The sequence below is a fragment of the Hemiselmis andersenii genome, chromosome 2 (genome assembly GCF_000018645.1).
Source record: "Hemiselmis andersenii chromosome 2, complete sequence; nucleomorph".
NCBI classification, from domain to species: domain Eukaryota; class Cryptophyceae; order Cryptomonadales; family Hemiselmidaceae; genus Hemiselmis; species Hemiselmis andersenii.
In genome coordinates, this window is record NC_009978.1 from 131386 (window position 1) to 159254 (window position 27869).

General features: G+C 25.0%; 26 protein-coding genes and 1 non-coding gene across 27 annotated transcripts; 11 read left to right on the forward strand and 16 right to left on the reverse strand.

The window, feature by feature from the left end:
* Nucleotides 1-31: 31 nt before the first annotated feature.
* On the forward strand, nt 32-352 carry HAN_2g313 (rpb11; the record flags this gene model as incomplete). Its single annotated transcript, XM_001712404.1, has 1 exon — nt 32-352. The coding sequence occupies one exon, from the start codon at nt 32-34 to the stop codon at nt 350-352; it is 321 nt and encodes a 106-aa protein (XP_001712456.1).
* An 81-nt stretch (nt 353-433) lies between these two features.
* Nucleotides 434-1765, reverse strand: HAN_2g314 (ruvb-like 2; the record flags this gene model as incomplete). Its single annotated transcript, XM_001712405.1, has 1 exon — nt 434-1765. The coding sequence occupies one exon, from the start codon at nt 1763-1765 to the stop codon at nt 434-436; it is 1332 nt and encodes a 443-aa protein (XP_001712457.1).
* An 80-nt stretch (nt 1766-1845) lies between these two features.
* On the reverse strand, nt 1846-2313 carry HAN_2g315 (rpb8; the record flags this gene model as incomplete). Its single annotated transcript, XM_001712406.1, has 1 exon — nt 1846-2313. One exon carries the CDS (start codon nt 2311-2313, stop codon nt 1846-1848), a length of 468 nt encoding a protein of 155 aa, XP_001712458.1.
* Nucleotides 2314-2362: 49 nt separating this feature from the next.
* HAN_2g316 (hypothetical protein) lies at nt 2363-3313 on the reverse strand (the record flags this gene model as incomplete). Its single annotated transcript, XM_001712407.1, has 1 exon — nt 2363-3313. One exon carries the CDS (start codon nt 3311-3313, stop codon nt 2363-2365), a length of 951 nt encoding a protein of 316 aa, XP_001712459.1.
* A 74-nt stretch (nt 3314-3387) lies between these two features.
* HAN_2g317 (dpb4) lies at nt 3388-4839 on the reverse strand (the record flags this gene model as incomplete). Its single annotated transcript, XM_001712408.1, has 1 exon — nt 3388-4839. The coding sequence occupies one exon, from the start codon at nt 4837-4839 to the stop codon at nt 3388-3390; it is 1452 nt and encodes a 483-aa protein (XP_001712460.1).
* A 233-nt stretch (nt 4840-5072) lies between these two features.
* HAN_2g318 (cbf5) lies at nt 5073-6221 on the reverse strand (the record flags this gene model as incomplete). The annotated part of the gene is made up of 1 exon (XM_001712409.1): nt 5073-6221. The coding sequence occupies one exon, from the start codon at nt 6219-6221 to the stop codon at nt 5073-5075; it is 1149 nt and encodes a 382-aa protein (XP_001712461.1).
* A 357-nt stretch (nt 6222-6578) lies between these two features.
* HAN_2g319 (hypothetical protein) lies at nt 6579-6902 on the reverse strand (the record flags this gene model as incomplete). Its single annotated transcript, XM_001712410.1, has 1 exon — nt 6579-6902. The coding sequence occupies one exon, from the start codon at nt 6900-6902 to the stop codon at nt 6579-6581; it is 324 nt and encodes a 107-aa protein (XP_001712462.1).
* Nucleotides 6903-6933: 31 nt separating this feature from the next.
* On the reverse strand, nt 6934-8733 carry HAN_2g320 (rli1; the record flags this gene model as incomplete). Its single annotated transcript, XM_001712411.1, has 1 exon — nt 6934-8733. One exon carries the CDS (start codon nt 8731-8733, stop codon nt 6934-6936), a length of 1800 nt encoding a protein of 599 aa, XP_001712463.1.
* Nucleotides 8734-8825: 92 nt separating this feature from the next.
* On the reverse strand, nt 8826-9569 carry HAN_2g321 (hypothetical protein; the record flags this gene model as incomplete). The annotated part of the gene is made up of 1 exon (XM_001712412.1): nt 8826-9569. One exon carries the CDS (start codon nt 9567-9569, stop codon nt 8826-8828), a length of 744 nt encoding a protein of 247 aa, XP_001712464.1.
* A 48-nt stretch (nt 9570-9617) lies between these two features.
* HAN_2g322 (kin) lies at nt 9618-10691 on the reverse strand (the record flags this gene model as incomplete). The annotated part of the gene is made up of 1 exon (XM_001712413.1): nt 9618-10691. The coding sequence occupies one exon, from the start codon at nt 10689-10691 to the stop codon at nt 9618-9620; it is 1074 nt and encodes a 357-aa protein (XP_001712465.1).
* Nucleotides 10692-10745: 54 nt separating this feature from the next.
* On the reverse strand, nt 10746-11525 carry HAN_2g323 (pcna; the record flags this gene model as incomplete). The annotated part of the gene is made up of 1 exon (XM_001712414.1): nt 10746-11525. The coding sequence occupies one exon, from the start codon at nt 11523-11525 to the stop codon at nt 10746-10748; it is 780 nt and encodes a 259-aa protein (XP_001712466.1).
* A 78-nt stretch (nt 11526-11603) lies between these two features.
* Nucleotides 11604-13520, forward strand: HAN_2g324 (rad25; the record flags this gene model as incomplete). Its single annotated transcript, XM_001712415.1, has 1 exon — nt 11604-13520. One exon carries the CDS (start codon nt 11604-11606, stop codon nt 13518-13520), a length of 1917 nt encoding a protein of 638 aa, XP_001712467.1.
* A 38-nt stretch (nt 13521-13558) lies between these two features.
* Nucleotides 13559-14278, forward strand: HAN_2g325 (hypothetical protein; the record flags this gene model as incomplete). Its single annotated transcript, XM_001712416.1, has 1 exon — nt 13559-14278. The coding sequence occupies one exon, from the start codon at nt 13559-13561 to the stop codon at nt 14276-14278; it is 720 nt and encodes a 239-aa protein (XP_001712468.1).
* Nucleotides 14279-14293: 15 nt separating this feature from the next.
* Nucleotides 14294-15280, reverse strand: HAN_2g326 (rad51; the record flags this gene model as incomplete). The annotated part of the gene is made up of 1 exon (XM_001712417.1): nt 14294-15280. One exon carries the CDS (start codon nt 15278-15280, stop codon nt 14294-14296), a length of 987 nt encoding a protein of 328 aa, XP_001712469.1.
* A 47-nt stretch (nt 15281-15327) lies between these two features.
* On the forward strand, nt 15328-16029 carry HAN_2g327 (hypothetical protein; the record flags this gene model as incomplete). Its single annotated transcript, XM_001712418.1, has 1 exon — nt 15328-16029. The coding sequence occupies one exon, from the start codon at nt 15328-15330 to the stop codon at nt 16027-16029; it is 702 nt and encodes a 233-aa protein (XP_001712470.1).
* Nucleotides 16030-16178: 149 nt separating this feature from the next.
* Nucleotides 16179-16793, forward strand: HAN_2g328 (hypothetical protein; the record flags this gene model as incomplete). The annotated part of the gene is made up of 1 exon (XM_001712419.1): nt 16179-16793. One exon carries the CDS (start codon nt 16179-16181, stop codon nt 16791-16793), a length of 615 nt encoding a protein of 204 aa, XP_001712471.1.
* A 726-nt stretch (nt 16794-17519) lies between these two features.
* Nucleotides 17520-18620, forward strand: HAN_2g329 (hypothetical protein; the record flags this gene model as incomplete). The annotated part of the gene is made up of 1 exon (XM_001712420.1): nt 17520-18620. One exon carries the CDS (start codon nt 17520-17522, stop codon nt 18618-18620), a length of 1101 nt encoding a protein of 366 aa, XP_001712472.1.
* Nucleotides 18621-18687: 67 nt separating this feature from the next.
* HAN_2g330 (hypothetical protein) lies at nt 18688-19479 on the forward strand (the record flags this gene model as incomplete). The annotated part of the gene is made up of 1 exon (XM_001712421.1): nt 18688-19479. The coding sequence occupies one exon, from the start codon at nt 18688-18690 to the stop codon at nt 19477-19479; it is 792 nt and encodes a 263-aa protein (XP_001712473.1).
* Nucleotides 19480-19556: 77 nt separating this feature from the next.
* On the reverse strand, nt 19557-19997 carry HAN_2g331 (eif1A; the record flags this gene model as incomplete). Its single annotated transcript, XM_001712422.1, has 1 exon — nt 19557-19997. The coding sequence occupies one exon, from the start codon at nt 19995-19997 to the stop codon at nt 19557-19559; it is 441 nt and encodes a 146-aa protein (XP_001712474.1).
* A 340-nt stretch (nt 19998-20337) lies between these two features.
* HAN_2g332 (hypothetical protein) lies at nt 20338-21390 on the reverse strand (the record flags this gene model as incomplete). Its single annotated transcript, XM_001712423.1, has 1 exon — nt 20338-21390. One exon carries the CDS (start codon nt 21388-21390, stop codon nt 20338-20340), a length of 1053 nt encoding a protein of 350 aa, XP_001712475.1.
* Nucleotides 21391-21495: 105 nt separating this feature from the next.
* Nucleotides 21496-22011, reverse strand: HAN_2g333 (hypothetical protein; the record flags this gene model as incomplete). Its single annotated transcript, XM_001712424.1, has 1 exon — nt 21496-22011. One exon carries the CDS (start codon nt 22009-22011, stop codon nt 21496-21498), a length of 516 nt encoding a protein of 171 aa, XP_001712476.1.
* Nucleotides 22012-22308: 297 nt separating this feature from the next.
* Nucleotides 22309-23163, forward strand: HAN_2g334 (pop2; the record flags this gene model as incomplete). The annotated part of the gene is made up of 1 exon (XM_001712425.1): nt 22309-23163. One exon carries the CDS (start codon nt 22309-22311, stop codon nt 23161-23163), a length of 855 nt encoding a protein of 284 aa, XP_001712477.1.
* Nucleotides 23164-23239: 76 nt separating this feature from the next.
* HAN_2g335 (nog1) lies at nt 23240-24616 on the forward strand (the record flags this gene model as incomplete). The annotated part of the gene is made up of 1 exon (XM_001712426.1): nt 23240-24616. One exon carries the CDS (start codon nt 23240-23242, stop codon nt 24614-24616), a length of 1377 nt encoding a protein of 458 aa, XP_001712478.1.
* Nucleotides 24617-24645: 29 nt separating this feature from the next.
* Nucleotides 24646-24846, reverse strand: HAN_2g336 (hypothetical protein; the record flags this gene model as incomplete). The annotated part of the gene is made up of 1 exon (XM_001712427.1): nt 24646-24846. One exon carries the CDS (start codon nt 24844-24846, stop codon nt 24646-24648), a length of 201 nt encoding a protein of 66 aa, XP_001712479.1.
* A 14-nt stretch (nt 24847-24860) lies between these two features.
* Nucleotides 24861-24935, forward strand: HAN_2g337. Its single transcript has one exon. It is a non-coding gene; the product is annotated as a tRNA-Val (tRNA).
* Nucleotides 24936-25055: 120 nt separating this feature from the next.
* On the reverse strand, nt 25056-26285 carry HAN_2g338 (trf; the record flags this gene model as incomplete). The annotated part of the gene is made up of 1 exon (XM_001712428.1): nt 25056-26285. The coding sequence occupies one exon, from the start codon at nt 26283-26285 to the stop codon at nt 25056-25058; it is 1230 nt and encodes a 409-aa protein (XP_001712480.1).
* A 6-nt stretch (nt 26286-26291) lies between these two features.
* On the forward strand, nt 26292-27866 carry HAN_2g339 (pab2; the record flags this gene model as incomplete). The annotated part of the gene is made up of 1 exon (XM_001712429.1): nt 26292-27866. One exon carries the CDS (start codon nt 26292-26294, stop codon nt 27864-27866), a length of 1575 nt encoding a protein of 524 aa, XP_001712481.1.
* Nucleotides 27867-27869: the final 3 nt, after the last annotated feature.

Sequence of the window (27869 nt, forward strand, 5' to 3'; positions counted from 1 at the left end):
ATTAAAAATTTTTTATTTTTAAAAAAACCAAATGAGCAATACTCCAAACGCTCTAGAATCTCTTGTTTTACCAGAAACTTTACAAAAAATAACTTTTTATAAAGATGAAAAAAATAAAAATTGTGGATATTTTAAAATTGAAAAAGAAGATCATACTTTGGGACATTTAATTCATTCCAAGCTTTTAAAAGAAAAAAGTGTAATTTTTTCTGGTTACAAGAGACCTCACCCTTTAGAACATTTTATTTATTTAAAAATTATTACCGATGGAGTTTTTTCCCCGAAGGACGCTTTTGATTCAGTTTTGAAAGATTTATACATAGAATTTTCTTATCTAGAAGATGGTATTTAAATATTCCACAAATTTATTTCAAAAAATTTTTCGGGAAGCTTCGTTTGAAAAGTTGTTTTAACAATAAAAAGAATTTTTTTCTTATTTTTCCTTAAATAAAAAATAATTAGGTAAGTTTGTATTTCGAATGATTTTTTGAAAATTTAAAAATAATTTAAAAGAAATTAAAATTTCATGAAAGCCTGTTTCCTTTTCCTTTTCAATCGAATGAAAACAAAAGGTTGTCAATAGATACAACGCATAATTAAGCCCACATTCTACTCCAATTTTCACTACCAATAATAAGCATTTTTTTTTTAAAATCAGCCTTAAATTATTCAACTTTATCTTAATTATTTGTTCAATTTCAATCTTGGAGAGAGGGTAGGTAGATAAAATAAGGAATCGATCTAAAAAATCAACAGGAATTCCGTGAGGAGAAATATAGTTTAATCCGTTTATTTTTTCCTCTGTTCTATTTGTAACAAAAAAAAAATTCGGAGAGAACTTTGTTTCGATTACTTTTCCAAGAAAAGAAAAGCTCTGACTGCTAAGTAAATGAACATCATCAATAAAAAGGATTCCCTTAAAAATTTTTATTTTTTTTTCATCCTCCCAACGTTTTAAAATTTTTCCAATTTTTTCCCTTTTTTTAAAACTAATTTCAAATTGAGAATCTGAAAAAATGGTTGACATATTTTTTTTTTTTGAATTTAAGAGATCGATTTCGTGCAGAGTTATAAAATGTTCTATTATTTTATATTTTTCTAAGGAAGCAGATTTTTTGCTTGAAAAATCTTGATTTTTTTCCAAATAACTTTTTTCAATATTTTTTTCATAAAAAAAAACTTCTCCATTGGTTTTATCGATAGAAACAAAATCTCCTTTTTTTATGTTTTTTTCCAAAAATTTTTTATAAATTTTTGGTCCTAATTCGTAAACACTTTGGAAATTTTGACTTCTGATAACTAGCTTTCTTTCTATATTTTTTTTATTTTTTTCATTTATTTTTATCTCTACGATTTCTCCTTCAATAATTAAAGATTCTTGATAAAAATTTACTCCCACCGTTTTTCTAATTATTTGGTGTAAAATTTCATTATTTGGAATAAGTGGAGATTCAATTTCTGAACCATTAATTTTAATAAATGGGAATTTGGAAATTAATAATTTTGAAAATGCAATTCCTAAAGCACTTTTTCCTGTTCCACATGCACCAGTGACAATTATTCCTTTATTTTCAAAATTTTGTTTGTTTATGAGATTAGCCAACATAAATAAAGCTCTTCGCACATTTTTTTGACCAACTAAACCTTGGGAAATATGTCGAAAATTTATAAAATTTCCAACTCCTAAACCTTTTATGTGGGAAAAAAAATTTAAAGTACTCCAAAAATCGGAATTTTTTTTTTCTGACATTTGGGAAAAAATCATAAAATTTTGAAATAAAAAAAAAAAATAAAAAAAATTTTAATCGGGATATATGACTATACAAAAACTTATTTTAAAATCTTTTAAATTTTTCGAATAAGTAATAAAATTTTAGAGTCGACCTTTAAATCTTTATAAGCAATTTGATCGGAATTTCCGAAAATTTTAAGAAGAAGACCGCCAAAACTTCCGTAAAAAAAAAATTTTTTATTTTCAATCCCACAATGGAAAATAGTTCCATACATTACATATTCAAATAATTCGATTAATTTTCTATCAAAAAAATCAATCCAATTTTTATGATTATTTGGTTCATTTTTTTGGTTCGGATTTACTTCCATGATTCTAAAATCTAACTTATCTTGATCATGAATTGGGTAAATTTCGGTATTTATATCTAAAGTTACTTCGATTTTATTTCCTATCGAAATAGCAAAAATACGTGAGACTTTAGAAAATATTTTATTTTTAACTTTTATCCATTTATTATTGATTTTAGTTGAAATCATATCAATTTCTTTCACTACTAATTTTTCATTTAGGAGTTCCATTTAAAAAAATTACGGAGGGTGCTTATTTATTAATTTTAGAATTTTAAAATTAGATTAATTTAGAGTTAGTCTCGATGGGACTTAGAGGAAACATAATTTTAAATTTATCTAGATTTTCAATTTTGGAACCAAATTTTTTTTCTAAAATTTCATTACAAATTTCTAAAGTTTTTTCTAACAATGGCCCATATGAATTGGAAGGCATCTTTTCTAATTGAGAAATTAACATTTTTAATCCCTCGATTAAATCCTGTTCGTTTTTTTCGTTAGAAACTAAAAAATTTGTATTTTTAAAAGATTTTTGTAAATATACTAATTCGTGCGCTAGTAAAGAGTTATGTTTTGGACTATTGTAAAAAATTGTTTGAATTTTTTTTAATTTTTCATAAATTTCACTTTTTTTTGGAGGATTTTCTGATTCATCTTTTTTTTCCCAAGCTAATAAAGCCGCTTGCATAACAATCCAAAAACAGGTTACATTGGGAGTATCTTCCCCGATTTTTTTTAAAATAAGGTCTTTTTCCATGGAACTTTCCAAAATTTCTTTTATTCTTTTTTCGCTTAAGATTAGGGCTTGTGAAACTGGCTGATCAATAAACAGGATATTTTCTAAAATTTTTTTTCTGAAATTAGCAATATTGTCGGATTGATTTTCGTTTTCGATATCGCTTTCCGCTTTTAGTTTTAATGCAGTTAAACGATAAAGCAAACAATATGACAAATGTTCTCGATTGGTTATGCAAAAATCAAAAAAAGTTTTTTCATCTGAAATTTTTTGTAAATTTATAATGATTTTTTGGATTGTTTCATCTGTATTCAATCGGATAAATTTTTTCGAACTAGAGTTTGGAAAATTTAAAGCTTTAATTGATGAATTTAGTTCTTTATTTTTTCGAGGTTTTTTTGAAAAATCCTTTATAAAAAATTTTGAAGTTTTAGATTTTGAGGATTGATTAAATATTTTATTCCCAGAAAAATTTGTTTGTACAAAAAAAAACATTTTTCTTTTTTTTTCTTTAAAAAAAAAAAGGGCCGCGAGTTTTTTTTAATACTAAAAAAGATGATGACACTTGGTTAATCCAATTTTTTCGATATTAAATTATTTATCCCAAAATCTGTCAAAGTTTCTTCCCAATTAATTTTTTCTAAGTTAAAAATATTTCTATTTTTTTGTAAAAAAATAAACCGCATATAACTAAAAAATGCTTCTTGAGCAATTTTTAAAATTTTTTTATTTTTTGCAGTAAAATTCTTTATTTTTCCGCTTATGTTCAAAATTTGATTATTATTGAAATTAATTTTTCGAATTTTAATGAAATTCTTTCTTAGGATTTCTAAAAAATGAATTTCATTTGTTTTTAAAATTAATAAACATTTTCCGGTTTCAAAAAATCTTCCAGCTCTTCCGATCCTATGTAGATACGTTTTTTCATTTTCTGGACAATCCACTTGAACAACCCAATCAATTGAAGGAAAATCAATACCTCTAGCCATTACATCAGTTGATAATAAGATTCCTGATTTAGAACGGGAAAACCCGATGAAATTTTCTATTCTTTTATTTTGGTTCATATCTCCTTGAATATGAAAAAGATTAAAATTTTCCTTAATTTTTTTTAAAAAAATAAAAAAAAATTTTACTTGTTTTTTTGTGGAGAAAAATACTAAAATTTTTCTTTTAATATGAGATTTTAAAAAAGAATAAAGAATGTTTATTTTTTTTTGTTTGAACAAAATTCCAAAAAATTGGAAAATTCTTCTTGAAATGTTTGGAAAATTTTCATAATTAGCTTTATTTTTTATTAATTCTTTTTTCTTTACACAACCAAAAAAAGGTTTTTCTAAATTCAATCTAGCCAAATTTTTCAATTTGGTTGTTAGAGTGGCACTGAAAAGAAAGAATTGCTTTTTTTTAGGTAGATATTTTAAAATCACATAAAAAAATTTCTTGAATCCCATATCTAAAATTTTATCTACTTCGTCTATAATTAAAAGTTTTAAAAAATCAAAGTTAATTATTGTTTCTTCAGAAAATGTTTTTAATAAACTTCCTGGAGTTGCAATTAAATTAATGGATTTAGAATTGTTGATTTTTTTTTTTTTGGAAATTTCTCCTCCGATCAGGATACCTGTTTTTAAAAATTTTAAATTTCGAAATGCCCTAAAAAAATTAAATAATTGAATACATAATTCTCTAGTTGGGGCTAAAACAATGGAAAAAATTGAATTTGAAAAAGACCATCCTAGAATGTAAATTTTTTGAAAAATAGGCAATACGTAACACAAAGTTTTTCCAGAGCCAGTTCGTGCAGATCCTATGATATCGAATCCTTTTAAAGAAGGAGGTATACAAATACTTTGAATATTTGTCATTTTTTTGAAACCCATTCTTTCTAATTCTTTCAATATAACCATTGATATAGACAAACAGTCAAAATTTTTTTTATCAAAAGTCATTTTCTTAATTTCTGTTAGAAATTTTTTTTTTTTTTTGGTTTTTAAAAAAATAACTCGACATTTTATCATTAAAATTATGGATTTTTCTAGATGATGAAAAATTTCGACTAGAGTCTATGAAGTTTTGATTAATTAAAATAATAAAAACTGAATTTTTTTAGAATTTTTAGCCCGAATTTTAATTTTAAGTTAGAATTTTTTTCTAAACCAAAAAAATTTTATTGGAAAAATTTTTTTTTTATTCTAAAATTAAGCATTTATTAAATAAAATGTTCATAATGTTCATTTATATAAAAATTATTTTAAAAAAAATCTTCTGATTTAGGGTTTTTCTCTACTACCTTCACTCTTTTCCACCATTTTTGGTTATTGAACTTTTTTTTTTTAAAAAATTTATCAATCCCAATCGAAAGAAGAATGTTTTTTTTTGTGGAAGTTGGCCCGAAATGCCATTTTTTTCGATAAAAACCTTTTTGGATAAAAACTTTTTTGGTTTCAACTACTAAACCCGAAAATGAATTGAAAAGAGAATATGAGTTTATTTTACTTACTCCAATAGCTATGGGGTCTCCTTGAAAATTTAACAAAACAATTTTTTCTCCTATTTCAATATTCGGTTCAATTTTTAAAATTCCAGAGGAAGTTAAACCAGCCCCAAAACAAATTGAATTTATGGAAGAATCCTTTACTAAAACCCGTCGATATTCTGAAAAAAGGACATCTAAAGGAAGGATAATTTTTCGAAAAAAAAAATTTTTTTTAAAATGTTTTTTCAACCATTGGGCATCTAAAAGATCATGAAAAGTAGCCAGTGATTCTTCTTCTGTTAAACTTCCGATTCGAATTCTACGTATTTCAAGAAGTTTAATTTTTTTTCTAAATAAAAAACCCAAGTTAATTATTAAAGATTGGGTAGAAATTGGGAATTGGACCGTTATTTCAAAAACACCAATTTTTTTTCTGATATCAAATTCCAAATGAGAAGCTTGAAAAATTCTGTTTAATAAAAGTTGTTGCTTTATTTTAGAAAAAACAAAATAATTTTTGAATAAATTAAAATTGAATTTTTTCCAAGCATTAATTTTCCTGAAATTTTCATAAGGTAAATTTGGAAAAGTATAAACCAAAATGTAATTCGATTTCGATGAAAATTCCAATTTATTCAAAAAAGATTTTCCAATCCCTAAAATCATACAACCAGAAATATTAGATGGTGCTTTTCCGAAACATTTTATAGTCTTGAGTTTTAAAATTTTTTCAATCCAATGTAAAATTTCATGTGAATTGCATCCGAAAGGCTTGTCAAAATTGATTAACCCATTTTTATTTTTCTTTTCTAAAAAATTCAATGAAGGGAAAATTTTTTTGTTAGTTGAAAAATTCTGTTTTTTACATGAATCTAACATATAAAAATTTCTTAGGAGAAGGGGCCAGTCGTTTTTGTTTTTCATAAAAGAATAAAAGGAATTTTTTTATTCCAATTTTATTAAATATTTAAAATTTAAAATATTTAATAAAATTGGAATAACAATATTTATCTGAATAATATTTTTTCGAGATAAATTTTTTAAGATTATTAATTTTTTTTTAAAAAAAGTTTAATAAAGAGTTTTGTTTATTTTTTTTTCATTTAATATTTCTAAAATCAGTCTAAATTTTTTTATTTAAAACCCTTGCATTTTTTTAATTTGTAAAAAAAAAAAAATCCTGTTTTATGTTTTTTTTTAAGAAATTTATAACAAAAAAAAAAATTTGCCTAATTAAAAAAAATCAATCAGAACTATTATTTAACAAAAACTTTAGAAAAATTAATCAAACAAACCAAATCCCAAGTCTTCTTCTGATTCTTTTGGAATATCTGAGGTATTCGATGGCTTTTTAGTTGATTTGTCTCCGTCTTTTTCATTTTTTAAAATTGGCTTTTCTGAAGCTAATTGAGAATTTACAGGAGATTCGAATTCGAAATCATCCATTAGTCGGGAGAAAAGAATTGGCCAAAAATTCTCTACTTTAACTTCAGTACAATTTAAGATTTTTTTTATATTTGATTCCGAAATCGAAAGGTTATTTTCGCTTAAAATTAAGCCAGCCAAAATACAAGCTACCTCAGATTTGTTTTTATTTTCCCACATTTTTTTTTTTGTAATATATGCGTAACCTTATTCAATAAAAATATTTTCCTTCTAGCTTTTGTTCTCTGTCTTTTAAGGAATCAAGTTTATTTATTCTGGGGCGGAAATTTGTTGTATCTCTTCTAAAGGTAATTTCTAGATCTTTTAAAAATAAATTCATTCCATCCCCGACCTTTTGGGGAGTTCCTGCCTTTGAAAACTCATTTTTCTTCTCAAAAACAATTACTTTATCTGCTAAATAAGTTGACATCATAAAATCATGCTCCACAATAAAAGAAGATTTTTCTTCTTCATAAATAAAATTTTTTATTATTTTTGCAACATTCATTCTTTGTTCTAAATCTAAATAAGCAGAAGGTTCGTCGATCAAATAAATTTCGCAACTTTTGGCCAAACACATAGCAATACTAATTCTTTGTAATTCCCCTCCTGAGAGATTTTCAACCTTTTTTTCTAAAAGTGATTCTAAATTTAAAGGGGAAAAAATTTTTTCCTTAAAATTTTCTTTTAAACCATTTGAAGATAATTTTTCTGAGATTAATTTTTTTACGGATCCATTAAAATTGGGAGAAATTTGTTGAGGTTTATAGGAAATTCGCATTTTTTCTATTTTTTGACAATTTTCATCAGTTTTTAAGATATTTCCAATTAATTTTACGAATGTGGTTTTTCCAGATCCATTTTCTCCTAGTAAAACAATTATTTCAGATTTGTGCATTTCTCCATTTTCCACTTTTAATTGAAAAGATCCAAGAGTTTTTTCAATTTTGGGATAAGAAAAAAAAATTCTCGAATTTGAATTTTGATTTAGAATTTTTTTACAAAAAGTAAAATTAAGAGAATTTTCCCTGAAACGAAGGTTTTCACTAGGTATAAAACCTGATAAAAATATATTTATTCCCTCCTTCACAGTATATGGGACTGTAACTACCCCGTAAGCTCCTTGTTTTCCATAAATACAACAGATAAAACTGGAAAGATAATCAATAATCGCTAAATCATGTTCTACAACAATCATATAAGCTTTTCCGTTTTCGGCAAGGACCTTTCTAATTACTTTGGCTGCTGCAATTCTTTGTTTTACATCTAAATAAGATGTTAATTCATCAAAAAGAAAAACGTCTGCGTTTTGGAGCAAAACAAAACCAATAGCAAATCTTTGAAGTTCTCCTCCCGATAATGTTTGTATTTCTTTTTCATAGATCAAATCCAATGATAAATTTTGAATAATTTCTTTTCTTATTTTAGTATTTGAATTTTTTACAATTAAATTTTTTTCTACTGTTCCTTTAATTTTGTCTGAAATTGAATCAATGTACTGAGGCTTAATGGATATCTTCAGTTTATTTTTTGATAATAAATTAAAAAATCCCTGAAGATCATTTCCTCTAAAATTTTTTATAATTTCTATCCATTGTGGTGGATCACTGAAATTTCCTAGATTTGGTTTTAACTTACCAGCTAAAATTTTTAAGGCTGTAGTTTTTCCAATCCCATTTATTCCAATAATACCTAAGATTTGACCTGATTTTAGATTTGGTAAACGAAATAAGCGAAAAGAATTAATCCCAAATTGATGAATTTTTTTATTGTTTATTTCCTTTGGAAAATTACAAATTGTAATTGCTCCGAATGGACATTTTTTTATACAAATACCACAACCAATACAAAGTTCTTCGGAAATTTTTGCTTTATTTTCTGAAAAATCAATTTGAATACAAAACTTACCTGTTCTTACGATAGGACAGTTTTTTTTGCATTCGAATTTACATTTAGAAGGTTTACATTTTTCGGGAGAAACTATTCCAATTCTTATTAAATTTTTTTCCATTAAAAAAAAAAAAAAAATTCTAATATACTTATAAATTTTTTAAAAATTTTTTTTTAAAAAAAAATTAAAGGAAAAAAAATTAAAAAAGGTTATTATTGATTTTCTTTTTTATTCTGGAACAATAGAATGATTCTCCCATTATTCAAGGAACTCACGAAATATATGCCTTTGATTTTTTTTTTACTTGTTTTTAGAGAATTTTTAGAGTAGTTTAATTCTTCGTTGATCATTTTAGTTTGTTTAAATAATAAAATTTTTCCGTTTTTTTTTACTAATGGGCAAGAAAATTGGATTAAAGGATTAATTTCTGAAACTGCCCGAGCAGTCAAAAAATCATAATTTCCTCGATGTTCTTTTAATTTACCCATTCCTTCGATTCTTGAATTTAAAGTAATAGAATTATTCAAAAACAGAAAATTGATTATTTTCCCGTGGAAATAGCTTTTTTTTTGAATTGATTCGACTAATAAAAAAAAAGATTCTGGTAAAAGTATAGAAAGTAATAATCCTGGAAACCCGCTTCCTGTTCCAATATCTACACAAGCATTTTTCTTTTTTTTTTTTTCAAAACATTTAAAAAAAATCACAATTGTTAAAGTATCCAAAAAATGTTTTCTATAAATATTAAATTCTGTTTTTTTGGAAATTAAATTTATATACTTATTTGTCAAAACCAATTGTTCTGTAAAAAAAAAAGTGTCATTCGTATTTTCTTTTCTAAAAAATTCTACCAAGTTATTGGAAAAATTTTTTTTTTTAGTTAAATAAGATTTAGCCTCTTTTCCGTTTAGTTTTGAAAAAACCATGATATAACTTACAAAAAAAAATTTCACCATCGATAAAAAAACTAAAAAAAAAGTAACCTCAAAATTTTATTTTAAAGTCTAACACACGGGAAAATTTGGTTCCCATGAACAAATGTGTTCATAACAAAGGACAATAATTTTCGAATTTGGTAAAATTTTTCGAATCCATCTTTTTCCGTAATCAAATTCTTTTTTTTGGAAATTGAATAAATTTGGAAAAAGTTTTCCATTTGGTAAATTTGTTCCAAATTTAATTTCATCGAAAAAAGGATGCCCAAGGGCTTCAAAAGGTTTCATCCTTTGATAAGGAAAATAAACAAGTAACTGACTAATTAAATCTACTGCTTCTAGGCTAACTATCGGAGAGTATTTTTCATGAAAAACATTTCCCCAATCATTTGGATCTATTTTAGGAAATTGAAAATTAACATAGTAATCATTCATAGCAAAAACTTGATCTTTTGTAGGAGTTCCTAAAACCTTTATTATTTCTACTAATTGTTCTGTCCCATTTTCACCTTTGAAGAAAGGTGTGCCAATTAAAAGTTCTCCAAGGATAACTCCGGCAGACCACATGTCAATGCTACAAGTATAATCCGTTGCCCCAATAAGTAATTCCGGAGCTCTATAATATCGGGAACAAATGTAAGAAATACTCGGTTTATCGTTTGTTAATAATTTGGCTGATCCAAAGTCTCCAATTTTTAAATGTTGGGAAGCGGGATCAATCAAAAGATTAGGAGGTTTAATATCGCGATGGCAAATGCCCATCGAATGTAGGTAAGCCAAACCTCTTAAGGTTTGAAACATATAAAGTTTCACATAAATTAAGGGCAATGTCTGTCTATAATTTGCGTAATGGGCTATTACTCTATGAATATTCTCCGAAAAAAACTCTAATTCTAAATTATAAAATAAATATTCTTCACCTTCTAGGAAATTAAAAGCATGTTTCAAAGGCATACAATTCTCATGATCGAGTAAACACAAAATTTCCACTTCTCTATTTTCAAAGCGATCGTCCTGAAAAACTTTTTTAATAGCAACAGTTTGGCCTTTTTCCCGAACTTTAGCTTGAAAAACAACACCAAAAGAGCCGCTTCCGACTACTCTTCCAATAACTGAAAATCTTTGGTATCCTACCAAGGACATAAAAATACTTTAATTATTTAAAAATTAAAATATTTTAAATTTTATAAAATTCAATTAAATTTCATTATCAACTTTTGGAGCTAGATAATATCGTACATATCCGATTAAATCAATATTAAATTCCATCTGTAAAGGGACTTCTTTAGCCATTTTTATCTTGATTTTTTCACATAGGGGAGTAGCCTTGGAAAAGCTATTGAGATATCGCATGGAGAAAATCATTTTAACTGGTTCGTTTACTTCTACATGAACTTTTTCACCAATATTTTGTTCTTTTGTTGCTTGGTTAAGAGTTATACTTCCTTTTCCAATGTCTCCTTCTACTTCAAATTTTATTCCTTCTTTGGAAACTTCTAAAATAACTGTATCGCCTAAAGCGGATAAATCAGTGCAAATACGACGATATTCGGAGGAAGTTAATTTTACGATGGCCGAGTAATCAGTATCAGGAATTCCAAGTTGTTCAGAACTTTTTTGAATAAGTCTTAATTGAAATTCCGATAATCTATCACTTGAATGACTTTCGAAAACAAAAAATAAAATTTCTGGATCATCTTTCCACGAAATTGTAACAGAATCTTCATTCGATGAGCACTTGAGAATTTTATAAAATGAATCTAATTTTATTCCTAAAGTCACAGCTTTGTCACAATGAAAATATTCAAAGCCTTCAGATTCCAAGAATAAAGATACTAAAGAAACGTGAGAAGAATCCATTGCCTGAAGCGAAAGTCCAAGAGGACTACAATCTAAATTTGCATCGGTGACAATATCCTTAACAGATTCGATAATTTTTTTCAACTGTCCTGATTGAGAAAACCTTGCTTCGAGCATAAATCTATTTTTTATTTAAAATTTAAAAAAATTTTCATGTTTTTTTCATATTTTATCCACTTTAATTGGCAAGTTTAAATGATTATAAATAAAAAACCTTTGTGGGTTTTTCCTGATGGTTTTATTATGTTTGAAACTTTTTCAAATCCAATCGAAGAAGTCGAAGATTTTTTGATCACAATTTCTGAACCCGTATCTAGAACAAAACTCATACATGAATATGTTTTAACCCCTTATGCTCTTTACGCAGCTGTAACTTCTGGAATGAATGGGAGTGATGTGATAAAAATTTTGAGAAAACTCTCTAAAAATTTGCTTCCAAAAACAATTTTTCGAATGATATCAATTTGTACACAGTTTTTTGGAAAAATTCATTTGGTTTTATTTAAAAACAACTATTTTATTTATGCACCAAATTATGAAATAATTAAAACTTTGTTAAACGATGAAAAATTTAAAAAATTTTCTTTATACATAGTTATTCACCCAAAGAAAATTATCAATTTATTTTCAAAAGAATTCAAATTTAATTATCAAGAAAAGTTTTTAGACCTAAAGTTTTTGAATGAAAAAATTAAATTGGGGTTTGATCAGAAAAATTTATTTTCAAAACATTTGATTTTTTCTACAAACCCAAATATTTGTAAAATTGAAGATATTAAAAAAAGATCCATGGAATTAGACTGTCCTCTTTTAGAAGAATATGATTTTTTAAATGATTTTTTTATTCCTTCCATAAAAATTGATTTAAATCCGACCACCACAATTAGAAGGTATCAGGAAAAAGCAATTTCTAAAATGTTCAATAGAGGAAGAGCTAGGTCAGGGGTTATTGTTTTACCCTGTGGCGCTGGAAAAACGATCGTTGGAATTACATCAGTTACCATGATAAAAAAAACTGCCTTAATCGTTTGTAATAGCACAGTCTCTGTCGAACAATGGAGAAGACAGTTCATCAAATGGTCTAATATCAATCCAAAAAAAATAAAAAGCTTTATCGCAGGTCAATATTCAAATTTAGAAAATGGAACATCTGATATAATCGTTACAACTTATTCCATGATTTCTTTTGGTGGACAACGAGCCAAGCTTTCTGCAAGCTTACTAAATGAAATTAAAAGTCGAGAATGGGGGATAGTTATTCTAGATGAAGTCCATATAGTCCCAGCAAATGTTTTTCGAAAAGTTTTGGGAATAATACGAACTCATTGTAAATTAGGTTTGACAGCAACCCTTTTAAGGGAAGATCGAAAGGTTGGAGATATTGGATTTTTAATTGGACCTAAATTGTATGAAGCAAATTGGTTGGATCTAGAGCAAATAGGATTTTTGGCCATGGCTTGCTGTGCAGAAATCTGTTGTTCTATGCCTCCCGATTTTTTCGAACACTATTTATGTGAATCAAATTCAACCCGACAAATTTTGTGTGCTTTAAATCCAAATAAAGCAAGAATTTGTGATTTTTTGATTCGGTATCACGAAAGCAGAGGCGACAGAATTTTAGTGTTTTCTGATAATGTTTTTGCTCTCCGATCCTATGCAACAAAAATGCTAAAAGCATTTATTTATGGAGCAACTGGATCTTTGGAACGAATACGAATTTTAAAAAATTTCCAAAAACATGAAGGCCAGACTCTGTTTATTTCTCGAATCGGAGATACTAGCATTGATCTTCCAGAAGCCAACGTTATTTTACAAATTTCTTCTCATTATGGGTCTCGAAGGCAAGAAGCGCAGCGTTTGGGAAGAATTTTGCGACCAAAATCAAAATCTAGAAAAGCTTTTTTTTATTCATTGGTCACTTCTAATACAGAAGAAATGTTTTATGCTAATAAACGTCAACAATTTCTTGTAGGACAAGGGTATGATTTCAAAACAATTTTGAATTTTTCAGGAATCAACAAAATCCCGAATTTAATTTTTGAAACGGAAAAAGAAAAAAAACTTTTATTAAAACAAGTTTTATCAAATCAAAAAAATTTAAAAATTTTTTAATAAAATCATATAGTGTGATAATTGGGTTTTTACAATTAATGAATGTTTCACTTCTTTTTGTTTATTCAATTAAAAAAAAACACAGATTCTTTTCTTTGGATGAAATAAAACCACCCTTTTCAAATATTTTTTTAAAGTTAAATAATTTAATTAAAGGAAACGATTATTCTTTATTATCTTTTTCAATTTTTCATTTTTTTTTTTTTGCTAATATCCAAGAAAAGATTTTTTTAGAAACGAAAAAACATTTAATTAAAAAAGAGTTTTTTATTTCATTTAAAGAAAGCTTTTTTTTCTCTTATTTGTTGAGAAAATTAAAAAATTTTAGTATTTGGTATCATAAATATTGGCTTTGGAAAAAAGAAACCTTTTTTATTAAAAAAAAAAATGGAAAAAATTTTTATATAAAAATTTTAATCGACCCTAAAAATATTCATGCTTGGAATTTTTTTTACAAAACTCCAATTTTTCTAAATTCTTCTTTTTGGAAAATTTTGGTTTTGATAGAAAATTTAGAATACGCTGATTTTATCAATAGTTCTCCTTGGAATTATCATATTATTTTGCTATTACGATCCAAAAATTTAAGCCAATACATATTTAAATTTTTTAAAAAAAAAAAATTATATTTTTTTAGCTTGTTCCCGGATTTTTTTTGGGAGTCTTTATTGAAAATTTTAAAAATTAAAAATAGTCGTTTATTTATTCTTGAAAATTATTTTAAAATAAAAAAAAAATTTCAAAAAAAAAAATTTTAGAAATAGGGAAATTCATTATTCCAAGGCCTCACCTATTCCAGAACTAGTAATTGAAAAAGTACATGTAGCCGGAGGCAAGTTGGGAGAATCATGTATAGTACACCCCCTATTGACTCCCTTTTGTTTTTTTAAAAAAAGTCTAGTTTGGGAAGCATGAGCAATAATATTTCCCCCGCAAGCTTTCTTGGGGTCTTGAACAAAACTGTTGCATCCATCAACTTGTGCAACAACTTGATTTGTAATTAAAACGGCAATATTAAATTCGTCGCATAATCTTTGGAGTTGTTTAATAAATCTTCCCAAATGTTGTTGTCTGGCACTTAATTCTCCCCTTCCAATAAATTCAGCTCGATATAATGCAATAATCGAATCAACAATGAGAACAGCAAATTTATATTTTACCATCATTGAACCTACCGAATTTAGGATTTCCAATTGTTGGTCCACATTATAAGCCCTAGTTAAAGCAATATTTTCTAGGACATCTAAACTATTCAGTTTAAATCTTCCTGCAATATCTACAATTCTTTCTGGTCGAAAAGTTCCTTCTGTGTCTAAAAAAATAGCTCGCCCTTCTCCTCCTCCTTGATCATACGAAAGTTGTGCACTTACTGCAATATTATGACAGAGTTGTGTTTTCCCCGTTCTGTATTCTCCGATAAGTTCTGTAATACTTCCAGTTTCAATTCCTCCTCGAAGAATTTTATCCAATTCTTGAGATCCTGTAGTAAGACTAATCATTTCTTGACGATTTATATAAGCGTCTCTTCCTGTGCAAAAACCCATAGGAACTATTTTATAAGCTTCGTTAAGAAGTTTTTCAGCCTTTGCTTCAGAAATTCCTCTAATTTCAATCAATTTTTTTTTCGAAGTATATGCTACAGAACGTATTGTGTGATAACCAGAATTTCGTAAGTTTTTTATATCGGATGGACTAATTCCTTTTTCTGTGAGTTGTGAAATTTTTAAAATTTGATTTTTATCCCCTTTTTCGTTTTCCATTTTAGTTTTTATAAAAATTAAAATATTGAAGATGCTTATTTTTAAAAATGTTATTTTTTGGTGGGGAACTTCATAGAAAGATATTTAAGAAAATTTTTAAATTACGAATGAAAAATTTAGAAATTTTCAAAAACTTAGATAAATTACAAAATTTTAAAAAAAAAGGAAAAATTTTTGTAGATTTTAAGAAAAAAAAAACTTTACTTAAGTTTTTGGTTTTAATAAAAAAATTAGAAAGCCTTTTTGAACTCTTTAAACCAAAGCAAAAAAGGATTTCCCCAAATAAAATTACCTTAAACCTAAATCTATTTTCTCAAATTTTGGAAGTTAATAAAAAAAGGAAAACTTTATTTCTAAAAAAATATCTTTTAAAATTAAAAATCTTATCAGAAAATTTTTCCAGAATAAATTATAATATAATTCTGATAAGAAAGTTTTTTAGAATTTTTGAAAAAATAATTTTCGAACTAATCTTTCAAGAAATTTTAAAAGTTTGTAATTTAGTTCACTTTTCTATAAAGAATTATGAAAAAAACAAGGAAAATTTATTAAAATTCCTTAAAAAAAATAAAAACTATTTTTTTTTATATAAGTTTTCAAAATTAGTTTTTTTTAATTTTCAAAAAAACCTTTTCAAAAACCTTTATTGGGATAAAAAAGGAATTTTAAAAAAAAATTCTAAGAATATCTCTTCCTTTAAAAAATTTCAAACTAATTATTTTTTTTTTTACTTAGAAAATTTTATTTAAATTTAGAAAAAAATTTTAAATTCTTTGTTTTAAAAATAAAAGAATTGTCTAAAATAAAAATAAAAAATCTCATTGGAGAAAAGACAACAATTTTTAAAAAATTTAATTTCGATTATTTTAAAATTTCTTTATTAGATTTTAAAATTATAATGAAAACGCTAATTAATAATTTGCTTTTCCAAAAAAAAAAAGAGTTGAAAATAAAAAAAGTTTTCGAAAAAATAAAAAAAGTTTTTCATTCCAAAAAATTCAGATTTATTAAAAACTGGAACCAAAAAAAAATTTCGAATCTTGAAAAGATTAAAACCATTGAAATTTTCTCATTTTTAAAAAAGAAACCATTTTTCGAAAATTTTCAAAAAAGAATTTTAAAAGAAAAAGTTTTTTGTTTTTTTAAAAAAAAAATTATTTCAGAAAAATTTTTTTCGAAACCAAAAATAAAAAATCGTAAAAATTTTTCTCAATACGGTATTCCTATCATATCAAAAACCCGCTTGGTCGATATAAATGAAGAAATTAAAATTTTGTGGCAAAAAAGAAAAATTAATATTAATAAAGCAGGAAAAAAAAGTCAAAAAAAAAATTTGTTTTTTAATAAAAAATGGATAATTTTTCGAAAAATAATCTCGAGTTTAATAAAAAAAAATAAAATTCTTATAGAAGAACATAATAAAACAAAAAACAAAAAAAAATTGCTGTACGAAAGTCTTTTTGAAATCCGAAGTATGGAATTAGATTTCAGAGAAATGTTCAAAATTTTGTAAATTTTATTTAAAAAATTATTTTTTTTTGTATTTTTAGCAATAATAAAATAAATATAAATCAAACAACAGAAAAAAATAAAGAACAACAGTTTAATCTAAGGGTTTAGTGTAAAATTTTTTCTGAATTCAATAAAATCAGAAAAAAGGGGACTATATTAAAACAAGAAAAAAAAATTTGATTAGTTAATGGATAAGATAATCTAAAGCTTAAAATTAATAGAAATTAGTGTCCTATTTTTAAAAATGGATTTCGAATGAACAAAAAAAAGGTATTTTAATTGTTACAGACAAAGAAATGGTTTTAAAATTTTCAAAGATAGAAAGTTTCGAAGAAACTATAAATTTTTTTTTATTTCCTTAAAAATTCGAAAAAAATAAGGGGAAATAAATATTATAAAAATGATCCATTATTATAAAAAGGAAAAAAGACCGAATTAAAGAAGAAAAACCTATTTACAAGTTTAGGAAGAAAATCCCAAAAATTCTCAAATGCAGGTTTTTTTTTCCAAACAGAATTGTAGTTTTTGGTTAAGAATTTTAAAATAGGAGGAGGATTGAGAAATTTTTAGCTTGACGATTACAGCTGCGATTCTTCGGATTCCAGCATTCTAAAATTTTTTTAAAATATTTCATCATTTGGAGAAAACCTGGAATATTTTATATAAAAATTTTTATATTTTTTTATCTTATAAGTCGGAATTCAACACAAGGGTTTTCCTTTTTAAAATGTTTTTTTTAAATAAAATAAAAATTTTTAAAACAAATAGAGCTTCAATTTGGAGTCTAAAATGGAATACTTTAGGTACTTTTTTGATTTCTTGTGGAGCAGATGGATGTGTTTTCATATGGGGTTTGACTTCTAGTGAGATTTCCTTTGATTCAAAAATAAGGAGCCTTATTGAAAAAAAAATTTATTCAAATTGGAATTGTATCACTTTTCAAATGAAAGGGCCGAATAAAACAACCCACCGAACTTTAAGTATTTCAAAAAATGTATACCAAATTGGAATTAGTACTTTTACTGGCGATACAAAAATCTGCAAAATTTTTTTTCCAAAGAATATTCGGAAAATTTTCTTGACAAAATTAGAAGTTTTAAACGGGCCTACTTCTGAAATAAAAAACTGTTCATTCTCCCCAGATGGCTCGAATTTAATTGCTTGCTCAAGAAATAAGATGGTTTGGAACTGGGAAAAAGATTCTAAAAATTTTTTTAATTCTTTTTTTGTTCTAGAAAACCATGAAAGCGATATTAAACAATCAATATGGCACCCGCAATTTGGTATAATCTTAACTTCCACTTATGAAGGAAATGTGAGACTTTTCCAAAAAAATCTGGAAGAAATTTGGATTATTTCTTCTCTGAGATTTTCTTTTTTTTCTATTTTCACCATAACCACAGATGAAAGTGGGGAAAAAATTATTTTTAGCTCAACAAAAGGAGAATTATTTATCTTTCCTTTTTGGAAAAATTTTTTTAATAAAAGTTTTTATTTTTCTAAAAAAAATTCAGCATTTTTTTTTTTTTCTATAGGAAACCATTCAATTTTCAAGTTTGATATTTCAAAATCCAATTTTTTTTTCAGCCTATCTGGGAAAGATGATAGTTTGCATATTTTAAAAATTTGCAGTATTTGGGTTTGGGATAAAATTTTTAAAATTTTTTATATTGGAATACGATATTTTGAAATTTTAAGTTTCGAAAATTCTGTTATCCGAAGTCATTGTGGAAACTTAAACAATTTAGCGTGGCATCCAAAAAATGAAAATTTGGTTGCTTCTTGTAGCGAAGATTCGTGCATAATTTTATGGAATTTTTCAGAATAACAAAAACCAAATGTTTAGTGGCAACATTTGGGAAAAATTGTAGAAGTTATTTGTAATTTAAAAAACCATGGCCTTTATTTCTTTAAACCTTTGCCGTTTTAATGGGTTTAAAAAAAACTTTTCTATAGAATCGAAGCTAAAAAATGACACAAATTCAAACTCAATTAATAAATTTTTCATGAAAAACACCCAAACTTTTTTGTCTTCAAACAAAAAAACAAAAGAATTTCTTTCTGTTTTTTTGAGTTTTAGTATTTTGGGAAATCCCCTTTTTGCTTATGCAAGTTTAGATACCAAACCATCGTCAAAAGTAATAGATGAATCAGGAAGCTTGACTAATTCTTCAATTAATTATATTGAAAAATCCCTCTCAAAACTTAAAGAAATAAGTGGTGGGGAAGTTTATTTTGTCTCAATACGATCATTGCCTTATGAAAAAACCCCACAAGAATACGCTAAAGATTTATTTCAAAAATGGAATCTAGGGGAAAAAGATGTGGTAGTAGTTTTAGCCAATAAAATAGCTAAAGCCGGGATTTATTTTGGAACTGAAGTAAAAACTTTAAATGAAACTTCTGCTAAATCAATAGGGGAAGAAACTTATCCTTTCAATGCACGAGAAGAGCAATATGGATCTGCGGCAATTGATGTTAACAATCGTTTAGTATCAATTCTTTCTAACAAAGGGGATCCCGGTCCTCCTAATGTTAATCGAAATAATAATAATTCAAGTAATTTTAAATCTGCCAAAAAAACAGAAGAACAACGATCAAAATATATAGCTATCATTGTAATATTGTTAGTTATTGCATTCGTTGTTCCAATGGTCCAATTTTTTTGGTATGTAAAAGATGAGTAAATTTTTGAAAACAAAAAGAAGGAGAAATAAGCTCATAAAGTAAATTAAGTACTAACCTATTTTTTTTAGTAATTTATTCATTCTGAAATTAAATTTTCCTGATACTCAAAATCAAAACCTTCGTCGAAGAAGGAATTTTTGATCTTATCTTGTTCGGGATTTTCATTGTGATTGATCTGAATACTTGAAGGAAGTTCTCCATATGCTTTCAAACTTCTCGCCTCACCTGAGGAATATTTAAGTATTATATCTCCTTTTTGATCTTGAAAATCTCTTATTCCTATCAAAACAATATCTCCTATATTAATCCAGATTTTTTTTCTCATTTTTCCTCTAATATGACAAAGTCTTTTTATTCCATCAAAACAATAAGTTTCGCAACGTCCATTTCCTAACATTCTTAATATCTGAGCATATTCTTGCCCGATTTCTTTAAAAATAAGTTCACCTTTTTCTTTTTCAAGATCTCTACTGATTCTTTTTTTGTTTTTTTGATTTTTTCCACCGGTTTTTCCCATTTTCTAAAAAAAATATTCTGTTCAAGTTTAAAAATGAAACAAAAAATGAGGTTGTTAAATTTCAAACCTTTTTTTTTTGGGTTTAAAAAAATAATCTTTAAAGCTTTCATTCATTATTTACCAAAAAAAATTGAAATAAATATTTTTAAAAGAAAAATTTTTTTTATTTTATTTTAGTTTATACATTTTTCTCTAATTCGAAATGATTAAAGCTTTTTTTTTTTTCCAAAGAGTATTGTTTTTCTATATAAGAAAAAAAAATTTTTTTTTTTAAAACAAATTTAATAAGAAATTTTTAATTTTTTAATTAATTTCCAAATTTAAACGAAAGCCGTAAAAATTAAAAATTAACTATAATTAACCTTTCTTTATTTAGAAAAATTCTTTTTTGTTTTTGAAAAAATTTCAAAAAGAAAAATTTTTTTTTTGCTTTGGTATGTGATGAGAAATCAACTTCTTGGTATGAGGGAGAAACTCCTTCCCAATTTTCTTGGTGATTTTTTTCCCAAAATTCGACACCACAACAATTTTGGCAAGTTTTTAAAATAGAAAAAAAAAAAGGAGACCAGCTAAAAAAACTTTTTTGAGAATTGGAAGAAACTGTAAGGGAAATAAATCTTTTAATAAAATTTAAAAAATCTGAGAAAAGTTTATCTTCAAGATTAAAATTACTGATTCCCGAAAATTTATTTTTTTTTTTAAAATTTATTTTTTTAAGCCAAGTTTTTTTATATAAATTTTGTTTGGTTTTTTTTTTAACCCAAAAAAAAGAAAATTTTTCTATATTAAAAAGTATACTTTCATACAATTTTCTTTTTGAAGATAAATCCCAGCAAATAAAGAAATTCGGAGATAATTCTTCCCAAATAAATAAATTAAATAAATCAAAAAAAAACTTATTACAGTACGTTTTTTTCTTGATTTGATTTTTTAAAAAAAAATTTTTGGATGAACTTTTTAAATGAAAACAACCTTTTTTATTTTTTGTTTTAAAAAATGAATTAAATCCTGAGAAATTATTGAAAAAATTTTGATTTAAAAATTCAAGATTAATTATTATTGGAAAAATTTGGTTTTTTTGGATTAAAAAAAATTTATGGTTAAAAAAAAAAAACCTAGGAATGGAAGAAAATTCAGGATTTTGGAGGGAAAACACAATTTTTTTTATTTGAAAATTATAAAAAAAAAAACCTCCTTTCAGGTCAACCAAAAGTAAAAGGTTTTTTGAAAAAGAAACAGAATGGAGAAAAATTGACGAAAATTTCTTTTTGGTTTTTATAATATTTTCCAAACGAAAAAATTTTGTTTCATAAACCAAAGAAAAATTTTTTTCGAATGATAAAATTAACTTTGTCCCTTTTTCATTTAATTTAAAAATAATTGGATTTCTCATTTTTCATTTTTTTGAAATTTAAGACCCCTCAAATTAAAAGTAAAAAATTATATTTATAAAAAAAAAACATTTTTTAGTCTTAAGTCTATTACTTAATTTTTTTTTTTAAATAAAATCAGAAAGGTTAGTTTTAGGTTGCCCAAAAAGATTTTCAAGCGAATCATCGACATCTTCAAAATCAAACTCGTCTTCCAATAATGTTTGGTTTTTTTCATTTAAATCTTCTTTGGTGTCTTCTTTTAATCGCGGTTTAATTTTTCCTTTAGATTCTAGCCAATCCAAAATACTCTCGTCTGCTCCCCTTATGACTCCACATTGTTGATCCCTGGAAGATTCTTGGACATTTTGGTTGTCAATTTTTAATTTAAGAACTTCTCGCAATGGAATATTTTCTTCAATCAAACCAGGAGGAGCTGTCCCTGGAAAATTTGGATCAAATTTATAAGAATCGGCTTTTTTCCCCATTGTTTTTTTATATATTTCTTCAAATTCTGAGTTAAAATTCATTTTTATATTTTTTGAGTGATAATTTAGCTTTCGAAAATTCCCCCCCCCTGGTATTAGGGAAATATTTTTCTTTCCCCTTAGGTTAGGTACACAAAAAAATAAAAAAATTTGCATTAAAAAAAAAATGTAAAAAGGAAAACTAATTTATTTTTTTTTGCCTACCAAAAAAAATTTTTTTTTTTTTTTTTTGAGGAATTAATAAAAAAAAAAAAAAAAGAACAATTTATGATATTTTTAGGAAAAAATCAGTCTTTTTTCTTAATCTAATAGGTTGCTTAAATAAAAAAAAAAAGTCCCGAGTTTGCTTTTTGAAGAAATTCCGGAATTTTTGAAAAAAATAGCAATATTTTAATAAAATTTGAAAATGTTTAATTAAATTTTTATTTTTTTTTTGTTTTTTCTAACTTTAAAATGAAAATAATTGACGTATGGAAAACAAATCTCAACGATTGCATTTTAATGATAAACAATATAATAAAAACATATAATTATGTCTCCATGGATACTGAATTTCCAGGAATTGTTGTTCATCCTTTTAAATTTAAAACTTCCAATATTGATGAGCCCTATAAAATTTTAAAATCTAATGTTGATTTATTAAATGTAATTCAAATTGGGTTTACCTTTTCAAATGAAGAAGGGTTACTTCCAAAGTCAAATGGATGTTGGCAATTCAATTTTTATTTCAATACCGAAAAAGATTTATTTGCCCAAGATTCAATGGATCTTTTAGTTAATTCTGGAGTAAACTTTTACAATCATAAAAAAAAAGGGATTGAAATGGATAAATTTGCCCTTTTTTTAATTAATTCTGGATTGGTTTTAAATAAAAAAATTAAATGGATTTCTTTCCATTCAGGTTATGATTTTGGATATTTGATCAAAATCCTAACTAATAATTTTTTGCCACAAAATAAAAATGAATTTTTCAATTTGCTAAAGCTTTTTTTTCCTTGTTCTTATGATATGAAATATTTAGGAATTTATTCGAATGATTTATATGGAGGTTTAAATAAACTTGCTGAAAAATTTAAAGTTTCAAGAATTGGTCCAGTTCATCAAGCCGGAAGCGATTCTCTGTTAACTTTAAAAGTTTTTTTTAAATTGCGGGATACTTTTTTCAAAGGAAAAATTGAAGAAAAATATCAAGGCATTCTTTATGGACTAGGCTCCATTAATTCCAAAAAGAAAATAGAAACCATTGATCAAATTAATGATTATTCTGAATCGCTATCCGCACTTTTTTCTCAATTTTTCTTTTTTTAAAAAAACAAAATAATAAATAAATTTTTTTTTTTCTATTAATTTTTTTGCTTTTAATCACCATTGTTTTTAGTAAAAAATGTTTTCGATTCCTGATTCAAAAGCAGTAATTGATTTAATTCTTTCAAAGACGCAGAGAAAAACTCCTACAATTGTTCATAGGAAATTTTCTCTTCAAAAAATACGTCAATTTTATATGAGAAAAATTAAATTTTTTGAACAAAATTTTAAATTTTTTATAGAAAAAATTTTAAAAAATTTTCCTTTGATTGATCAACTCCACCCTTTTTTTTGTGATTTACTGAATATCCTATTTAATCGAAACAATTATAAAATCGCATTGAATCAATTAAATAAAGCGAAAATTAAAATTTCTAAATTATCACAAACCCATCTTAAATTTTTAAAATATGGAAACTCTTTATATAACTGTAAACAATTAAAAAAAATCGGCTTTGGGAAAATGTGCAAGGAGATCAAAAAACTAAATACTCCTTTGATTTTTTTAGAGAAAATACGTTGTCAAATTAAAAAAATTCCCAAAATCGATCCTCATCGAAAAATTCTTTTAGTTGGAGGTAGTTCAAACACTGGGAAAAGTTGTTTGATGAATAAACTAACCCGAGTAAATGATTTAAAAAAAAATCCGAAAAAAAAGACAAAATTTTTAATGTTAGGACATTTGATCAATAAATTTTGGACTTGGCAAATAATCGATACTCCAGGAATAACTAACTGGAATTTAAATTCACTAACATCCATAGAAATGCAATTTGTTGTTGCTTTGATGAATCTAAATTATCGAATTTTATATTTGATTGATTTAAATTCGGAATTTTTTCCAAAAATTCAAAGTCAGGTAAAAATTTTTATCGAATTAAGAAAACTTTTGAAAAAAAAAGAAAGAATTTTTATACTCGCAAAAACTGATCTCGGTTGGGAAAAATCAATTGACCGAAAAAAGAAGGCTTTTATTGGATTTTTAAATTCTTTTTCTCAAAAAAGAGGATTAATCACAAAATCTTCATTTCACGACGAAATAGGTATTTTAGAAATCCGAAATCAAAGTTTTTTTTTAAGAAATAAAACTATATCAGAAAAACATTATTTTTTAATTAAAAAAAAAAAATTTTTTAAAACCATTAGCGCCGAAAATAATTCCTCTATAAATTTGCATTCAGGACAAAAACCAAAAATGGATCTAACAAGAAGAAAAATTCCTACAAATCTTTTTTTGGTCAAAAAAATTTTGTTCAAACTTGGAAAAGCAACTTCAGAAGAAAATAATTTTTTTCGGGAGGAAAAAATCAGAGAATTAAAAATAGAAAAAAATTTCGCTCAAAAGCCGATTAAAAAATTCTATGTTTGTAAAAAAAATAAAAAAACCTTGAAAATTAAGTTAAAAAATTTAAATATTTTAAATACGAGCTCAACAATTCTTAAAAAAAATTTTTGAATCTTCGGAATAATTTCAGATTGTCCCCCCTAAAACCTTAAAATAATTGAAAAACTTTTTGAAAAAAAAAGTTTTTTAAAAGTTTTTTTTTTTGGAAATAAATGATTTTTAAATTTTATTTCTAAATTATAAAATCTATCTATTTTTTTCAAAATTCCTTTGATTTTGATATTGTTTTTTAACTTAATTTCAAAAAGTTTGTAATAATTAAATATTTCAGTCTTTTCCATCAATATCGGTATAGCTCAGTTGGTTAGATAATATTCAAGCGTCAGCCTAACATGCTGAAGGTCATGAGTTCGAGAAACTAAAAACCTCATTACCGATACAAAAAAAAATTTTCATAAAAACTAAAATTAACTTCCAACCCTGATTTTTTTTTAGTTAAATTAATCTTAATAAAAAAATTTTTTAAACCAATTCTAAAAAAACCTTTAAACTAAATTAAAGAATTCATTTTTTTAAATTCAGTTAAAGAAAGCCATCCTATAAGGTAATTAATGAAAATTTTTTTTTTTGGTATGTTTTCAAAGAATTTTTTTAATTTTTCAGAAAAGAAATCACTAATTTGAAAAGAACTAATTTTGGAAATTTTAGAAAATTTATCAAATCTAATCTTAGAAAAATTGATTTCCCCTCTCCCTAATTTTTTTTTAAATTTCCTTTTTTCTTTTTTAATTCCAAGAGAGAGAATTTTTCCTATGCTATTTTTATTTGTTTTCATTAATAAAGTTTGATATATAATTGACTTTTTTATTTTTCGGGGATCAAATCCCATTCTTATCCAACTCTTTTTAAAGGGATTTACTCCTGAAAAACGATAGCAAATAACTGGTAAAATTTTTATTAAATATTTTTTAAGAGAAGAAGGTAAAAAATTTTCCATTGTTTTTCGGGTCCAAATTGGTCTTTTCTTAAAAATTTTAGAAATAAATCCAATTCCAAAAAGAGGAATAAAGAATAAATTTTTTTTTTTTTTTTTTAAGGGAAAATTTGGGCTTAAATCCACTTGAAAATCTATAAAAGAATGAGCTGGAGTTTTTTTAAATACATAAGATCTTTTGTCCATGGAAAGAACATGAACAGTTGTTTTTTCATGATATTTTCTAAAATAAAAAGAAGATCCTATTTTTTTAAAATAAGAATAGATATTAAATGAAAATTTAATTTTCTTCTGGGAATTTTTTAAAAAAAAAGGTGGAATTATATCAATTGGAAAAAAACTGTCATTTTTTCGTAGTCTTTCTTTTGGAGTTTTTTTTTGCTTTGAATTCAAATTGTATTTATTAATGCTAGATGAATATTCAAAATCTAAATATCTTCTAAACTTTATAGTTTTTTGTATTTTTAAAAAAAAAGAGGAACGGAAAAAAATATTGCTATTTTTTTGAGAGACTATCTCAATTACAAAATCAGAAATATTTTGTATCTCTCCTAACATAGGTTTGAAGGAAAATTTACCTATTCTAAGAAAGCATTCTATGAAATTTTTTAAAGGAAAGTTTCGAATTAAACTGGATTTTTTTCGAAAAAAAAAATTAACACTAGTTTGAGATTTTTCTGAAAAAAAAGTTGGGAAATCCAAAAAAACTCCAGAAATTTTTTTCATTTTATACGGTACTTTATATTTTTTTAAAAAAAAACTTCTCACCTGTTTTATTATTTTCATAGATCAATGTCTAGAATTTTTTTACAAAATTTACCCAGCTGGACGACGAAAGAAATACTGAATACGAAATTTTCCTGTTTTGGAAAAATTACCGATATTAAATTAATAAAGAATGTTTCTGGAAAAGGAAAAATGTGTGGATTTATTGGTTTTTATGATAAAAAATCTTCAATTAAAGTGTTAACCAATGGTGGATTTTTTTTTTTAAAAAACCAAAAAATTATAATTGAACAGGCATATCCGAAAAAAATCAATTTACATCCTAAAAAAAAAGAAAATTTAAAAATTTTTAACGAAAAGAAAATTTTTTTTAAAAATTCTATCGAAACAGGGATTCTTTTGATAAAAAATCTTCCACATCAAATTCCTGAATTAGAAATTCGAAAACTTTTTTTACCTTTTGGGTTTATTACTGATATTTTTAAGAAAAGAAAGATTCTAAACGAAAACAATTCATTTCAAGTTTTTGTAGAATTTGGTCTTCCTGAATGTGCTATAAAAGCAGCTTCTTTTCTTGATGGAAAAATTTACCGAGGAAGAATCATTCACATACTCCCATTCCAAAAAAAAAATTTTTTTTCAAAAAAAGAAGAAAGAGAAGTTTTTTTTTTGAAATTCAAAAAATTCAAGGAAGAAGTTGAAAAAAGAAATTCAATTGAACAACGGTCTTGGTATACCTTATTCATACCCCAAGATAAAATAATAAAAATTCTTTCTTTAAAATACGGAAAATCAAAAAAAATATCAATCAATTACGAAAAATTCCATTTGGATTTGACAAAACTTTCTTTATCTGAGGCTAGAATTCAAAATGAAATAAGTCTTTTTCTTAAATATTTTGGAATTAATTTGAACGCATTCAATCCTGAATTTATTCATAAAAAATCTCGAAGAACTTTAATCCTAAAAAATTTTTTTTCCGGGGAAAATTTTAATTTCCAAAAATTATTAAAAAAATTTGGCAAGATTACCCAGTTTATCCTTCTTCCAGTAATAAAATTTGTTCTAGTTGAATATCAAAAAAAAAAAAGCGCAAACGAAGCATTCAGTTATTTCCAAAAACAAAAACATATAATAATTGAATGGGCACCTTTGAATTCGCTTATTTCCAGAAAAAAACCGATTATTAAAAACAAAAAAAAAAAAAATGATCCGAACCATGAAAATTTTATTTTATTCAAAAAAAAAAAGAAATCTTTTTTAAATCCGAATGGAAAACTCGCAAATAAATCATTTTTTTCCCAAAATCTTAATGAGAATCCGAAATTTTCTACGAAAAATTTTTTAAGATCGAATCCAAAAAAAAAAAATAAATTATTTATGGAAAATTCAAAACTGCATGGAAAAATTTTAATTAGAAATATCCCATTTGAAATACAATTAAAGGAATTGAAAAAAATTTATGAAAATTTTGGAAAAATTCTTTCTGTTAGATTACCAAAAAAAACACCTAAACAACACAAGGGGTTTGCTTTCATAGAATTTGAAAAAATCGAAGAAGCCAAAAAAGCTGTCCTTTCAACTCAAAATGTTCATCTTTTTTCTCGACATCTTTGTGTAAATTTATTAAAAAACGTTTAAGAA